The sequence below is a fragment of the Bidens hawaiensis genome, unplaced genomic scaffold (genome assembly GCF_021521415.1).
Source record: "Bidens hawaiensis isolate Kalapana, Puna unplaced genomic scaffold, B.hawaiensis_p1.1 tig00002273_1, whole genome shotgun sequence".
NCBI lineage: Eukaryota > Viridiplantae > Streptophyta > Magnoliopsida > Asterales > Asteraceae > Bidens > Bidens hawaiensis.
Genome location: NW_027491121.1, coordinates 886,533 through 903,472, shown reverse-complemented (window position 1 = coordinate 903,472; position 16,940 = coordinate 886,533). Strand labels below are relative to the sequence as shown.

Below are 16,940 nucleotides of genomic sequence, written 5' to 3'. Positions count from 1 at the left end.
GAAGAAGAAACGTCGGGTTTTTAATATAAACTAAAGGTTTTCAAGTAAAAGAAAATGAACTAAAGGTTCATCGAGGTTGAGATATAAAATAAGACTAAAGGTCTTAAGCCGAATCGTGTATCCGACTAACAAATATTTATACTCGTACTATAGGTGCGAGATAAAGAAGGGAAAGACCCTTGGACAGTGAGTGAAGCCGATCCTAAAGTAAAAAGGTGAATACGCCCCAAAACTTTTAAACTTGTTTTAAAATGAGTCAACTTGTTATATGAAATTTGTTTACAAGGAACTATGTGTTCCTAAAACCGTTATAAATAAGGGTATGAACCTAGGCCTCAGGCTGTGGTATACATGTGTTTGGATCCTTACATAGGTGGTACTACGCGATGAATGGGCACATCGCACCACCCTTGGTCGTAGGACGCTCTCCTGCAGGGAGTACGACCGTTGTGTATATCTACGGGTACTTAACTAAGTCAAACGCTGCGGTGTTTGTTGAGGTAACCTAGAGTAGAGGCTTGAGTTTATAACATGTTATATAACTTGTTTATTCCTAAGCCACGTTGGGCCGAGACAGACGTAGTATCGAGGGGTAATAAAGTAAAAGAAAATATTTTGCGTCAGCATGTTCACCAGCATTCGTTGCTGACGTATTTTCTTACATTTTGCAGGTGAACAAGATTTGCACTTGGAAGCGTCGAAGTGCTATGTTTAAATCCGATGGCTCGGATCTTTTGTTCAAACTTTAACATATAATGATGGTGGTTTTGTAATGTAAAAACAAGTAATCTTTTGTATTTAAGTTGGGAACCTTTTAAAATCTCAACTTTTGTTTATGTAAATATTTACAACTTAAATCCACAAGTTATGTAAGACTTCCGCTAAATTAACGTAACTCTGATTTATTAACACTTGTGGTACCAACTATTGATCATACTCCTAGGCCTAAAATGGGGGTGTGACATGATGTCCATCTAAACTTTATGCTGAACTGAACCTAATTCATATCACTGATGCAATGAAAATCATGCTAAGTTCGTTATATCTGCTATCAACCTGTTTCTTTATGTCATAATAACGCTGAACATGAATCTTTGTGGAAACACCTTAAACAATATGATTCCATGTTCGGATATTTTCATAAAGGCGGCAGTTTTATCAATAAAACTGAAATTTGATCCCAAATTTTTGCTAAATTACAAGCAGACCGGGTGATTAAATTTGTTTTATTTGTTGTTTTTGGTTTATTTTATATAATTTATTTTATTTTTACTTCTTGATTACTCTTGTCGAAACAAATGTGTTAAGAAATCGTTTTAAAATTTGTCTTCTGCTAATGAAATATGATTTCGGTTATTGTGTGGTTCAGCGGGTATGATCTCATTTCAAGTCTTTTCAAGAAAATCATAAAAATTAGAAAAATTAGAAAAATATGTCTGTCTTATTTTGTTTTATTTAATTATTTTCAAAATATTTTGGTTGATCTTTCTATCAAAGTTGATTGTTCTTTCAAGACTGATTTCTTGCAACGGAAGCATATGAAGTATCTGAGACTCGAATTGGATGATGCTATCAAAAAGGGGGAGATGGTAGAGTATTGGATGCAGATGCTGAAGTTGCTGATTATGTTCTAGTAAAGATTCTGAAGATCTTGAAAGCATCGGTCTAAGGGAAAGATTGTTGGGTCATAAATTGGTTAGACTGACACATATTAAAAGGTCACGACATGATCAAGACTAAAGTGATATAAACAAAGACGAGTTGAAGAATTACATTGGTGTAATACTGAAATCCCTATGGATTTCGGTTAGGCTAGTCTGAAGTGAAATAAACAAGAACGAAGCTACAAACCAAGGGGGAGATTGTTGGGTCCATATTTGGTGGTTTGTACTTAGTTATATGTTTATTGGGTTTCGTATTGGGCTATGAATGTAAACCGAGATCACTAAGGGATCTCGGTGGGCATTGGGCTTTACTTTGGGCTTGATAGTTGGTACTCTATAAATAAATCTTATTGTATAGGGTTCTAGGGGGCTAGAGAGTTGAGCAGTTGTTGAGAGCCACCATAATCTCTAGAGAGCATTTCATTGTTTGGCTAAATGGTTTATGTATCTGACGATTTATTGATAATACAATCGTATGCATTGAAACCATATTTCATAGTGTTTATTATATTCATATTGTTCATCGTTGTTCTTGAATCACCACGTTAACTAGATTCTGCATATTTGACGTGTGTTGGTTGATATCATATTGTAGTGATCCAGATTCGGGACTTACATTCCCAAACCGGGCCAAAACACATTTAAACTTCATTCTACACACACAATTTGTTTGCGCTTCAAAAGTTTAAATGGTTTAGGCTGCAAAATCTTTTTATGCAAATCAAAATTTTTTAATTTAATAGCTCTTTGCTAACCACTCAATACACAAATCTTTAAAATCTCAAAACACACATTGAAACATATAGACAAACGGAGAGTAACAATCAAATGGGTTTGACCCGCTCCCTTTAAAAGATATTCCAAAATCACCATTTAGCATAAACTTTTTTTTTTTAATTAGAACGAATTAAAAGGCGGTATCTCACAATTAGATGCCCCTTAGTAAAGCCATGCAGGCCAAACACACCAACATCAAGCCTTACAAATAAACCAAATGATTGGTTTGAGTTATTGTTGTTGGAAGCGGCAATCATGAATTAACCTTAATTTTATAGTTTACTCTATACATACGAAATTCAAAGTAAAAAAAAAATCAAAATGCAACACAAATTAGTTTAGACTCAGGCTCCGCTATGGCTGCAACTTTGGTTGCCTCGCCAAATAACGGTGTGTCATCAGGGGCGGACCCACATAGTGTGGATCGGGTCCCGGGACACCAATGTTTTTTAAAAATTTATTAGAAGCGATATATTAAATTTTTTGAGGACCCCATAAGATTTAATACTTGGAACCCATACTATTAATGTTGATGTGGTCTGGTGGAAAGTCCCTTGTTTTATCTTTGAAAGGTCATGGGTTCAAGTCTTACAAGGCTCAGTTTTTGGTTTTTTGTGTTAATTTTTAGTGTTAATCAATCATTTGATTGCTAATGTTGCAATGATAACTTTGGAAACATTCAAACACCTCTAAAATACATATCATTGTTTTCAACTTTATGCATGGTTTTCTTTAGAAACATTCAAACACTTTAAAATATCAGTTTTATTTTTCACTAGTTTAAGTTAATGGTTTTCAACACATGCTTATGAAAGGGTGGATCTAGGTTCTATCTCAAAAATGTTTAAGAAAGGGAAAACAAAGTGTTTATGTGTCAACCCGACCCATTTTGACCCGTTCAGGTAGTGATGATTGAAAAGAAAGTTTTATTATGATATTGTTTTTTATTATGTTCTTCGCCTCGACCCGACCTGAACAACGACCGACCCGAAAAATTTGAACACCGAAAATATGGGACCTCATTGGCAAAAAATCCTGGGTCCGCCACCGTGTGTCATCATAGCGTATATTGAAATATCAAATGACAAACCAACAACCACCTAAAGAACCTGCCACCACTAACAACGAATGTTCTCTTATGTCAACAAAAAACCCTTAATCAAGCCAAGTTGAAAGCCACATGCTCATATCGGTCTAAACGATAATCATAGCACAAAGAAAAACAAACCGAATCATGGTGTTGAACACCATTCAAACCATGAACACCACAATCAACATATAACCCCAAGTGTGAAAATCACACGCTTAGATTAGTGTCATAGTATTAGACGATCATCACATTGCACACAGAAAAACCAGCTGGATTACATACACAACAAACAACAAAGTCGTAGGTCTAGGCATTTCAGGAACGAAACTTCGCATTAACATAACACATGGAGCATCGACATATGAATGTAAGGAACAATGAATATGAGCATCGATGTAGCAAACACAACTTAAAGACTCAGATACGCATCTTACCGCCGCCTATGGTTCCAAACTGAACCCGACAACTGTCGTAATCGAAGCACAGAGGTTACTTCACAACCATAGACAACCAAAAGTCGCGTGACTTTGCTACCGCCGTCGCCTAGGGTTTACAAAGTCAAACCCGGCAACAGAAGAATCCGAAGTTACAAAAGTGGCACAACACCACTGTCATACCAACAACACACGAACCAGAGCCACAACAGACGGAAATCGGACGCCAAAAGTGGCACAACATTGCCTTCATACTTTCGCTACTACGATACACTGCCAGTGGCCGGTGATTTCTCAAACAACATAGAGAAAACGACTGTCTGCAACAAAAGAAAAAGGACAGAGAAGAAGAATGCGAAAACCCCAAATCTGATTGCATCTAAATGAGTTTGGGTTTTGAAGAATGCTCTTTATGTTTCTCAAAATGTCTCTCATGTATGAGAAAGAGAAAGTAAGTCTGAGAAATAGATAGAAAGTGGGAAAAGGTAAACATATGAGAATGTGGAGTACATGTGTAAACTTTATAATAGCATCGAGGTATGAATAAGTACAACAACAGTTTGAGATGCACAAATAGATTAGCAAAATGTACAAACATAAACAGCCATTTGAAAGGAACAGTGAATTAATTAATGTCGAGAAGTTGCAAAATATTATATATAATAATTATTGTTCAAAAAAAGTCAATTCTTACAACACCTCCACACGAGACTTAAATAGAAACTAAATCACATCATCTAAATTACAAAGTCCCAACGAATAATATTGGAAAACTGAAATCAATTAGGACATGCCACCAAACTTGATATAAATTTCAAAATTGGTCTTGAGTGTGTACTCAACAAATCGGATACACAAAATTCGTTACGAATAGTAGTAATCAATATGATATTATGGTAGGTATGTGTATTGTTTAACGGCCAAAGTTAACGTCCATCCAATTTAGAGATCATAAATGTTACCCAACTGGCCAACTCTAAAGTCACAACTAACTTGAGTTTGTAATTTGTTGGGGAGTCAACATGCAAAACAAGCAAACCACAGGTACCATCCACGTAACTAATTCAAATATAAAATATCTAATCCATACTTATCCCAAAACCCCAATCATCTTCTCACCAGTCTCCGGCCAGATCTATATTATTATTATTATTATTCCCGCCGGCGAAATGTGCACTCTAGAGAAACGTGGCAATCTCTTCATCCTAACCCTAACCGGAAACGATCAACACCGTCTAAACCCTACTCTCATCGCATCCATCCGTACATCTCTCGCCGAAGTCAAATCCCAGTCAACTTCCGGCGCCGCCCTCATCACCGTCGGCGCCGGAAAATTCTTCTCCAACGGCTTCGATCTAGCCTACGCCAAGTCCAACTCCGGCGGATCTCCGTTGGAAGCCGTCAACCTCCTCCGCCACATGGTCAACCTCTTCCAAGACGTCGTGGCGGACTTGATTTCACTTCCGATGCCGACGATCGCCGCCGTCACCGGCCACGCTGCCGCCGCGGGGATGATGCTGGCGATGAGTCATGATTACGTCATCATGGGACGAGAGCGTGGGGTGTTGTATATGAGTGAGGTGGATATAGGGATGACGTTGCCGGATTATTTCACGGCGTTGGTGAGGTCGAAGGTGGCACGGCCGGAGGTGAGGCGGGATGTGTTGTTGAGTGGGGTGAAGGTGAAGGCGGACGAGGCGGTGGTTAAGGGTTTGATTGATTCGGCGTGTGAGAGTGGGGAGAAGACGGTGGAGGCTGCGGTGCGGATGGGGGAGGGGTTTGGTAAACGCAAGTGGGATGGGGAGGTGTATGCGGAAATTAGGAAGGGGTTGTATCCCGAGCTGATTGGGGTGCTCGGGTTGAGTACGAAGGAGCTGGTGAAGGCTCGGCTATAAAATTGTGGGTGGTTTTAAACGCCGTTACAAAAGAAAAAAAAAACAAGGGTGGGATGGTTATTATTATTATATTTTGTAAGGTTGTTTTTAAGGGGGGGTATAATTATATGGTGGTTTAATAATGTTGAATGAAATTGTAATATGAAAAGGCTAAATGATGTTTATGCCAGATATTGTATGACTATTTGTCTAGTACCACTCACAAGGTATAACATTGCCCTTTAGTGTTACTTTCTCATTTGAATAGATTTAATTTATGTTGATAGTACAGTAGTACAAACCTGTTTAATTTCTTTTTCATTTAAACTAGGCGTTATATCTGTTAAATGTATTTACAGATTTCTTAAACAATTACTGTATTTGAGTATATGTAAACTTAAAGAAGTAGTATAATATTCATTACATTTATGATCCCGGATCCAGATGTAAATGCAAATACCAAAGGTGTTAAAAGGGGGAAAATGTCAAGGGGAAAACACCAATAGGCGCACCCCCTCGGAGCAAATAAGTCCAAAAGCGTCATGTATGCCGAGGTAACATTGGGATCATTGTGAATAATACCAGAGTTGTGCAGGAAGAAGCACTAACATGGTAGTACGCATGGATCCACCATGATGGTCACGCAAAGGAGACGGTAGTACTATGCAGTGGGATCCGTGTAAAATGACATCCACAGCCTCCACTATGACGGCTGCAGAACGAAAAGAGCGGGTATTCTCTCGACGCATGGCCCAATAGACATTCCATACTTGCTATAAATACAAGACTCCATCAAACGGTAAAAAGATTCCGATCTAACTCTCTCATGTCTGTACCCTTCCTTTACCCTTACTACTTATCATATTTATTCTTATGTTGGAGGGTGGTTAAAAGAAGCCTCATTTGTTATTTGTCTTGCATATATCACAACACATTTCAATATCGGATTCAGAATTCTCGGTTGACCATACCCTGTAGAGGTACCCGTTTGAGCCCGGTCGAACTCATGTTTCTTCAACAATATATAGTTAGTTTGCATTGTAACAGCCCATTCCAACCACTGGTTTTTTGTATCTATACAAGTACATAAATTTGAAAGTTCGGAAAACTCAATGTGGGCGTATATAGATAGGATTACAGGAGTAAAGACAAAAACTAAGTTGGTAAGCACACCCACCCTAAAAATCAAAACCTTACTTTTATTAAATTTATCCTCAAGATTGGATATGCTTTGCTGTTAAAACACCTTAGAATACTCGCATACAATAAATGTGATACAATAGGACCCTCATTTGGTGTTTAAATCCCGTGTAAAATATCTTCATTGGCAAGCATCTTGTTTCCACCATATGCAAAGTCTCCATAGATATAAATATATAACGAATAGAAAAGTATGTAAGAATAAACATATTTTATATATTTATTTATATGGCCATCATTATCATTTATATAATAATAAATCAAAATAATTAATTATACCTTATTATATATTAGCTTGGTAATTGTTGATGGACCATGTTACTCTTAATAGCTAATAAAGGGTTTCCCCTTGGGTGTATATATAGAGAGAATAAATTAACATCATAACCTAATCTCACACACATAAGTAAATCATGCGTCTCCTCTCTCTTCTAAACCGGGTTCCTCTCAAGAACCCTAACCATCCTTAACTATACATCCTAAAGGGGAACTCGATCAAGATAACAAGCATGTCGACTACATCATACCCTGCTGCGGTTACTACTCTTCGTGCCGTAACAGGCTCATATGTTTAATATTTATCATGTTTTATATTACTTACATGAAGAACTGATCAACAAAGTAGATATCGGATCATCGATTGAGTTTCGTGTTTACCAGTCATTTATCCATTAAGGTGTGAACAACTTATCTTTGATAGTTTCGAGATTATGATTCTGATTTATAGTTTTTTGTATTGCATTGCATTGCATTGTGAATTGCTATACATTTTGAGCACTTTGGACCTCCATTTGATACTTAGAATGCACTTAACTTTGTTGTACTTGTACTCTTACACATGTTTGGTAAATAATTATAATGTTGACACGACCTTGGTGTGTGTGTTAGGTGGTTCACACGCTAGTTACTTGTGTTCCCATATTGTGACTTACTAGCTCGGGGTTATGATATGCATACATATCAGTATCCATGTATCATGATACCATATAATATCTGAATGAATATTCAGGACAAATTATTTGGATCTCCAATTAAGCGTGGGCACACCATTATTTGGGTAACCATGATGGCGGTTGAAAGATTCATCACAACCCCAAACATCGATAACCTGAAGGGTTGCATTTGGACACTCTTACTTATGGACTATATAAAAATCATTTATAAAATTAAACATATAACAATGACATACTAGAACGTTATAAAACATAGTATTTTTAAATTTATAAAGAAAAACAAAATATGTTCCAAGGTAATTATAGTAATAAAATAATAACATTAAACTTCAAAAATATTTTTAAATCAATTCATTGGTTAATAGAAAGTCTTTTGTAAAGAGAGTACACTTTCAGTGATAAAAGTATTCATAAATTCATATATATTAAAAAATAATACATATCAAGTAAAGTTACAAAGATTTTATGGTGTGCTTGTCAAGGTGCTATCTTACTCATTAAAAGCTAGGATCCTACTTCACAAAAAGCAAAAAAAAAAAAAAAGACGAATAAAAGATTAGCTGTTAAAAAACGAATATCACAAATCTAAAATAAACTTTTGCTAAAATATAAATTATTCTGGTCATTTACATCTTTTTACCGCATATTTTTACCGCCAAGAACAAGTTGCCGCTCGAATAATAATAATAATAATAATAATAATAACCCGCGAAACCTTAAACCCAGTTTTTAATTTAACAACTCGCGCCAAAATTCCCCCCCAAATAAATATCTTTTCACCACTGACCTCACATAATCACATCCCATTCCTTTCTCCCCCATTTCAATCAATACTCTGTAGCTGTTATTATTCGGCTATGGATACATCATCACCAATCGTTATAGACGACGATGTAATAATAATCACCAAACCCATTGTTTCAATCGACCTCACACTCTCACCTCCACCAAAACCCAAACAAGCTGCTACAGATGATATGGTGATTGATTCGCCTCAGTTTCCGGTTAAAAGGACGATTACGAGCACCCGTGGGAGTCGTATTTCGACAGTTAAGCAAGAAGAAATAGAAGAAGGTAATGATAGAGTTAATAAATTGAAAAAGGCTAGAGTTGGGTTGTGTGAGTCTCGTGATTCGACTAGTACTAGGGCTTTGTTGGAACAGTGTTCTAGGTATTATGAGTCTATGAAGGAAGAAATGGGTGGTGAATTTAAATTTGATTGTGATGTGGGTGTTAAATCTGAGAAATTGGGTGAAGGCATTTTGTCGAACACGTTGTGTGCGTCTTTAGAAGGTGAAGGTTTGGTTTTAAAAGGTTCTGTGAAGAAAGAATGTGATTCAGTGGATCGAAAGGATGAGTTAGTTGAGCCTATTTCATCGGTTTCGCCTTCCGGGTGTGTTAAATCTGAAAATGTGGATGAAGGCATTTCGTCGAACACCTCCCGTGCAGCAGCAAATGTTGAGGGTTTATTTTCAGAAGGTTTTGTGAAGAAGGAATGTGATTCAATGGATCAAAAGGTTGAGCTAGTTGAGCCGGTTTCATCGGTGGCGCCTTTCGGGTCTGTTAAATCTGAAAAATTGGATGAAGGCATTTCGTCGAACACGTTTTTTGCACCATCAAAAGCTGAAGGTTTTGTGAAGAAAGAGTATGATTCAATGGATCAAAAGCCGATGTTAGTTGAGCCGATTTCATCAGTTCCACCTTCTGTGTCTGTTAAATCTGAAAAATTGGATGATCAATATACGGGCTATTCGTCGAACGCCTTCCGCGCACCCTCAAAAGTTGAAGGTGCTGTGAAGAAAGAATCTGATTTAATGGATCAAAAGCCTAAGTTAGTAAAGCCGGTTTCATCGGTGCCGCGTCCTTCGGTTTACGGTTCGGGTTTGAATTCGGGTAAAAAGGGGCAGAGAGTTGTGGAGGAAAAGAAAGTGAGTTTGGTGGGTATAGAGACTGGGGATTTTGAAGAAGAGGTTGATTGGTTGTTGGTGGGACGGACTGCGGTTACCGGGCTCTCGACCACGAAAGGGCGGAAGCTGGAAGATAATGAGATTGTTCATTTTGCTTTTCCTAACTTGGATTCAAAAAACAAGAGTAGTGGCTTTTGGATGAATTCAAGAAATGCGAATGCTGCTTCTGGGATTGTAAGATTCTCGACGAAAAGATCCGGGGAGGTAGTAATTTGAAAAGATTCTTGATTTAAAAGATTCATTGTTTTATTTGAATAGATTCTTGATTTTTGTTTTTTTTCTTGTTTTTAATTTAGATTGGTCGTCTTCCGATGGAATGGTCTAAGTGTTTAATACCACTTGTTAATTCGAAGAAAGTTAAAGTTCTAGGTAGATGTGTGGCTGCACCAGCTAGTCTTAGCATGATGCAAGAGATTATGCTTTATATAAGGTTAATATTCATCTTGTGATCTTATTGTGGACATATGGTTTTATTTTAATATGTTAAATTTCGTTGGTTTTGTGTGGTTGGGCAGTTTTTATATTCATCATTCAATATTTACTGAAGATGGAAACTGTTCATGGAAGTTGGATTCTCCTTCAAGCATTGATACTACTATATATCCTTTGTTAACTTTGTTTAAATTGTTGAAGAAGAGCCCATTTCAAAAGGTAAATGTTCTTTCAAGCTTAGATATAGTAGTTATAAAGTATTTAAATTTGTATTAATGGAGTTTTGATCCTGCTTTAATCAGGCTGAGTTTACACCGGAGGAGCTTGATTCTCGTAAGCGTGCTGTTACTCTTGAAGTAAGTTTACTTGATCTATTATTTTGATCTGTTTTGCTGTTTCCTATTTCCATTATTATTTTGAAATTTGTAATTGATTGAGTTAAACTTTTGATTGATATATTTTTAAAAGCTTTAAAAGCGATACACGCCAATCCATTTTTGCTTGCATATAAAATGAGACCTTATGTTAGGGATTTTGGATTATGTTATTACTAGTGATCATCATAATTGGTTTTCTTTACTCTAGCAATTTTTTTATCATTATTTAAATAATGATTGCTTAGGTTTTGAAAGTTACTTTGATATTAATATTTTTGGTACCCCTTTATTTGATATTATACTTGGAAGAATCAGGATCTGCCATAGAACCATCAAAGTAATTATTACAGTTTTTAACCGCTTCTAATTATGAACTCACTGTGTGCAATACTGTTCTATCAGAATGATTTAAATGAAGCTGCATCTGCACTGCCTTGTGTCAAAACCCGTAAGGGTGGTCAACCATTGCTTATAGAAGAACCAAACAAAGATGCTCAAGTTATCACTGAGTCATCACTAAACAAGCTTGTTGGTGCTGCTGATATGTACAATCTTCAGGTACATTAAAAACTAACTTTACCAATGTCATTACATAAGTTTAACTAAAATTTGACTTAGAATTGACTAATCTTTTTGCAGGAAATGGACCCTCCAGCTACACTTACATGTGATTTAAGGCCTTATCAAAAGCAAGCTCTTTATTGGATGACAGAATCAGAAAAAGGCGTAGATGTTGAAAAGGAAGAAGAAACCCTCCACCCGTGTTGGGCAGCATATCGTATATGCGATGAGTACGATATTGAATTTAATCATTTTATAGATAATAAAGCTAAAAAATTTTATGTTTTTGATAAACATTTTGTTCTTTGTGAACTTAAACAGAAGGGCCACTGCAATTTATGTCAATATTTTTTCTGGTGAGGCAACTACCAAATTTCCAAAAGCAACACAAATGGCTAGAGGAGGAGTAAGTTTCTACCTTTTATAAAATTGTGTTATCATATTTTATGTATCAAATATGTTATAACTAATTTTCTATTTTAAACTGTTGAACTGTGCAGATATTAGCAGATGCAATGGGACTTGGTAAAACTGTAATGACCATCTCTTTAATCCTTGCAATACCACACAAAGGAACCAGTGAAACTGAAGATGAAAACGAGCCAGTAAAAAGGTTAAAACGTTATGAAACTAGAAGACCACAAGGCGGAACTCTAATTGTCTGTCCTATGGCTTTGCTGAGCCAATGGAAGGTTGGTCAATTGTTTTTATATTTATAGTTTTTATATTTGTATTATTGAGTTAATTATGATTTTATATTCACTTGTAACTTATATTTTTTTTCTTGATTGTAGGATGAACTTGAAACCCATTCTGAACCAAACAGTATAACTGTTTTTGTTCATTATGGAGGGGATAGAAGCACTGATCCAAAAGTGATATCTGAACCTACTGTTGTATTAACAACTTATGGTGTTCTTTCTGCATCTTATAAAAGTGTAAGCCACCGTCTTATCAAAATAGTTTTTCAGAAATGACTTATTGTTTCTAATTATTTATGTGAATTATTATTCAGTTTGGCGAAAATAGCATCTTTCAAAAAGTAGATTGGTATAGAGTGGTGTTAGATGAAGCTCATACAATCAAGTCTTCTAAAAGCCAATGTGCTCAAGCTGCATTTGCTTTGTCTTCATATTGTAGGTGGTGTCTTACTGGTACCCCGCTTCAGGTAACTTTAACTTCTATTTTTTTGTGTATTCATAAGATTGTATGTATATTTATATTTGAGATTCATTTCATTAACATTAATATGAAATTTATTTTTGCAGAACAATTTGGAAGACTTGTATAGCCTTTTGTGTTTCTTGCATGTTGAGCCATGGTGTAACTGGGCATGGTCAGTACTTTGAATGTTTGTCACTATAAAGTATATTATTCTGTGTAAAGTTTTCGACCTTTTAGCTTTTACAACTTCATATGGTAGACCAAAACAGGAAAAAAACTAATAAAAGTGCTATTCTTGTGCTCAAGTGCATTTGTTGATCAGAAATCTTGAGTTTTTTTCTTTGTTATGTAATTTTTTGAACTTTTGATTATTAGGTGGAACAAACTAATACAGAGGCCTTATGAGAATGGTGATAAACGAGGGCTAAAGCTCGTAAAAGCCATCTTAAGACCACTCATGTTGAGAAGAACAAAAGACACAAAAGATAAAGAAGGAAGGTGTGTATACAAGATTGCAATCTTCATTAAGCTGTTCAATGATTTAAGTTATTAAATTTGTACTAATTTTTTTTTATGATTCAGGCCAATTCTTGTTCTGCCACCAACTGACATCCAAATTATTGAATGTGAACAATCAGAAGCCGAACATGATTTCTATGATGCCCTTTTCAAGAGATCTAAAGTATGTTTCACTCATTATTTAGGACTTATTACTTTATTGTTATTAATAATGTATGCTTAGGCTTGTAAACAAATAGAGCAAACATGAAAGAGCATGTTTGTGTTTGTTGGTTTAATTTTTAGCAAACAAACCATCGAACATGAACAGTTCAACGCACAAGGTTTTCTTGTTTGTGTTTGCTCGTTGAGAAAATGAACGTGTTCTGTTCGTTTATGTTTGTTTGCTAATGGTATTGTCAATTTTAACAAGCATAAACAACGAACTTAACTAAAACTAGTTAAAAGCATTGTGAAGGGAACGAGTTGAGCCTAAAAAGTCATTAAAACTACACTAAACTGTAATAGGCTAAAAATTCAAATGAATAGTGACAAACGTAAACGAACAAACTTAAACAAACATAACTAATGAACATAAACGAATTCAAATAAACGAACGTTCATGAACATAAGGGAACAAACAAGAACACAGTTTTTTCATGTTAGTCCGTTTATTAAATAAAAAAATATAAGCATTCTTCCTGCCATACAGTTCACTATATCATCACTAAATGTTCTGTTCAGTTACAGACCTATATGTGTTTATATCATGCACCTCATACATTTTTTTTGTTTAAAACAGGTTCAATTTGATCAATTTGTTGCACAAGGCAAAGTTCTACACAACTATGCCAATATACTTGAACTCCTGCTTAGATTAAGACAATGTTGCAATCACCCATTTCTTGTTATGAGGTCAGCAACCATTTCCAAATAAAAATTCCAACTTTTTAATCTTTTTTAACAAAAACTTAATGCATTTTTTTAACATTTACAGCCGAGGCGATTCCCAACAGTTCTCAGATCTAAACAAGCTTGCAAAAAGGTTTCTGGATAATAATCTTGATTCATCAGCTCCAAATCCAAGCAAAGCTTACATTCAAGAAGTTGTAAATGATTTAAAGAAAGGTGAAAACACCGAGTGTCCTATATGTTTAGAGTCTGCAGATGACCCAGTGATTACACCGTGTGCACATAGGATGTGTAGAGAGTGTCTATTATCAAGTTGGAGAAGTTTGTCCCACGGGTTATGCCCAATTTGTAGGCAAGATTTGAAAAAAACGGATCTTATTACGTGCCCATCTGATAGTAAGTTTAGAGTTGATGTTGAGAAGAATTGGAAAGAATCTTCAAAGGTTTTGAAGCTGTTGGAGTGTTTGGATGATATAAGGAAAAGAGGGTGTGGTGAGAAAAGTATTGTTTTTAGTCAGTGGACTTCATTTTTGGATCTTTTGGAGATTCCTATGAGAAGGAAGAATATTGGGTTTTTAAGGTTTGATGGAAGTTTGTCACAAAAGAATAGGGAGAAGACTTTGAGGGAGTTCAGTGAAACCACTGATGAAATGGTGAGATTTTTTAACTGTTTTTGATTATTTATTTGTTTTGGTTATTCGAATTTAAGTCGTATAAGGGGTGTAACAATCTTTTAAACGTTTCTTACATGCTTCATGTTATAAGTCAAAAAATTACTTTTGTTTAAATGTTAGCATAAAAAGTTGTAAAATTGGTTTTATAGAAACAACTTTTTATGCTAACATTTAAGCAAAAGTAATTTTTTGAAAAAGACTGTTTTACGTGTGTACGGTATTTTTAAACGTCTCTTCACAAAAAGTTGCAAACATGGTTTTTTATAAAGGATAGTCAAAATTTAACTTTTGTTAAACGTTCACATATAATTCAACGGTTTGCTTTATGTGTCACACATTTGATCTTTGGAATGGTGGATATTTATTGTTAGCTCGTATAAATGGTCCTCGTGTGTATTACAAAAAAAGTCTGTTTTACCCTTGTTCCCTGTCAAGCTATATTTTTGGAACATTAAGGTTGAATTTTGAGTTAGTTTCAAATTTTTTGTATATCTAACTTATGTCATCTTGCAGGTGTTGTTAATGTCCCTAAAAGCTGGTGGTGTTGGCTTGAATTTGACTGCAGCTTCTAATGTATTTCTTATGGTAATGTAACCATGTTGACTTTTTGACTTTGACTTTTTTATGTTTCTTGATTTGTTTACAAAACTCACATTGCTATGCTAAATCTTGTAGGACCCATGGTGGAACCCAGCGGTTGAGGAACAAGCGATTATGAGAATTCATCGTATTGGTCAAAAAAGAACCGTTTGCGTTAGAAGATTTATCGTAAAGGTTAGTATATTTTGTTATTTTTTTAATTATTTATATAAATAAAACCCATATTTACTTATCTCAAGTTTGTTTCAAGTACCACTGAATAATTCATAAACTCCAATAACAACTTTGACTTTAGGTATATTTGACTTTTTTTATTATTCTGCTTAAGACTTTCAAGACTTTTTCTGCCTAACAAATAGAAAACCTGGCTAATAGTATTTGAATATTTCTGGGTCAAATATTCCAATTAGAAAATTAAAACACCTGATTTAAAAAATTATTAATTAAATAAGTTGTTCTGGTCACCCACCTCCTAAATTTGACTTTTTATGGTTTTTTTCTCCACATGATTTCAATTTTTATTATTAAGAGCAGTCATTTGAATGAAAATATATTAAACCTATGGGTTTAGGTTGAAGACTTTGTAGATTTACAATTTATGCTTTGAAAATGACTCTTTGATATAATTGACTTTTGTGTAGGATACTGTGGAGGAACGAATGCAACAAGTTCAGGCGAGGAAGCAACGGATGATAGCCGGAGCTCTTACCGATGAGGAAGTTCGTTCAGCTCGGCTTGAAGAACTTAAGATGCTCTTTAGATGATGTAGTTTTTGTTTGTAATGATTTCTTATTTTTGAAATGAAAATACATTTGGTTTAGGTTATGTTTTGTGTTGGTGTAATGCTTCACTTTTTGTAAAGTTAAATCAAAGCAAGTCGGATGGTTTAATCAGTTAATGATATGTGCGGTTTGGCTTACCGGGTTGGTTTTGATTATTTACTGGTATAACATATGTATTATAGTTGTAAGTTATTTTAAATTTTTTTATTTTGTAACTCATTTGTTATATTTGGTCAAAATAATTGAAAATTTGGCTAGACTCTAAAATGAAATAGAGAACATAATCGAAATATCACTTTCTTTCAACATAATCAACAAACACAGCAGTTCAAAAAAAATTACAAATAAATAATACATAAAAGTCAACAATATATAAAATTTTAAAATCATCTAAAAGTAACATGACGATCCATATTTTCACCAATTCATGCAAATTAGTCACTTAACCTATTGGTCCTGCACCAAAAAGTCAGGGCTGACCCTATAGCTGGCTTAATAAAAGGATAATTCTCAAATGTCCAACTTTTAACGACAGGTCTAAGGGGACGGGGTGGAGCTAGATAGCCAACCATCACGCATGATGGCTTGGCAAACACCGCCGCTGGCCCTCTCATCATGCGTGATGAGAAGGTTAGCGTGATGGCCATCATGCAGTGTTATCTCACAAAACCCAACACACACACAAACCCATATATATATGTATGTATGTATATCATAATCCATCACACTAAAATCACCCCACTAAATTCCATCACTAGTGATGGAATGTGGTGGGGTGAGGTGTCACCATACCCAGGCCCGACTTCGAGAACGGCTAAAATTTTTTGGGCTGAAGACGAAAAAGTTTTTGGGCCTTAATAAAAAGAGGCATATTGTTGGGTTTAAACAATTTAATTTTTAAATAATCTTTAATTTGTTGGAGCTTATGATTTGGTCGTGTCAAAAACCTTTTTTTTATAAAAATAGATTAAAATGTCTCAA

The 16,940-nt window shown here is 35.2% G+C and overlaps 1 protein-coding gene and 1 pseudogene across 2 annotated transcripts; both read left to right on the top strand.

Moving 5' to 3' along the window:
• The first annotated feature begins 5,063 nt into the window (after positions 1-5,063).
• On the top strand, positions 5,064-5,935 carry LOC143613871 (enoyl-CoA delta isomerase 2, peroxisomal pseudogene; annotated as a pseudogene).
• A 2,757-nt stretch (positions 5,936-8,692) lies between these two features.
• On the top strand, positions 8,693-16,024 carry LOC143614205 (DNA repair protein RAD5B-like). 2 transcript variants are annotated; one of them, XM_077087713.1, is made up of 18 exons: positions 8,693-10,163; positions 10,256-10,389; positions 10,475-10,610; positions 10,694-10,747; positions 11,171-11,326; positions 11,408-11,559; positions 11,651-11,735; positions 11,830-12,021; positions 12,124-12,267; positions 12,345-12,497; positions 12,598-12,665; positions 12,869-12,991; positions 13,076-13,175; positions 13,794-13,906; positions 14,190-14,556; positions 15,091-15,162; positions 15,253-15,351; positions 15,819-16,024. In XM_077087713.1, the coding sequence occupies exons 1-18, from the start codon at positions 8,850-8,852 to the stop codon at positions 15,939-15,941; spliced, it is 3,585 nt and encodes a 1,194-aa protein (XP_076943828.1). In that variant the 5' UTR covers positions 8,693-8,849; the 3' UTR covers positions 15,942-16,024. The 2 variants fall into 2 exon arrangements, with proteins under 2 accessions (XP_076943828.1, XP_076943825.1); XM_077087710.1 differs by having other exon boundaries at positions 13,989-14,556; positions 15,819-16,023.
• The last annotated feature ends 916 nt before the right edge of the window (positions 16,025-16,940 follow it).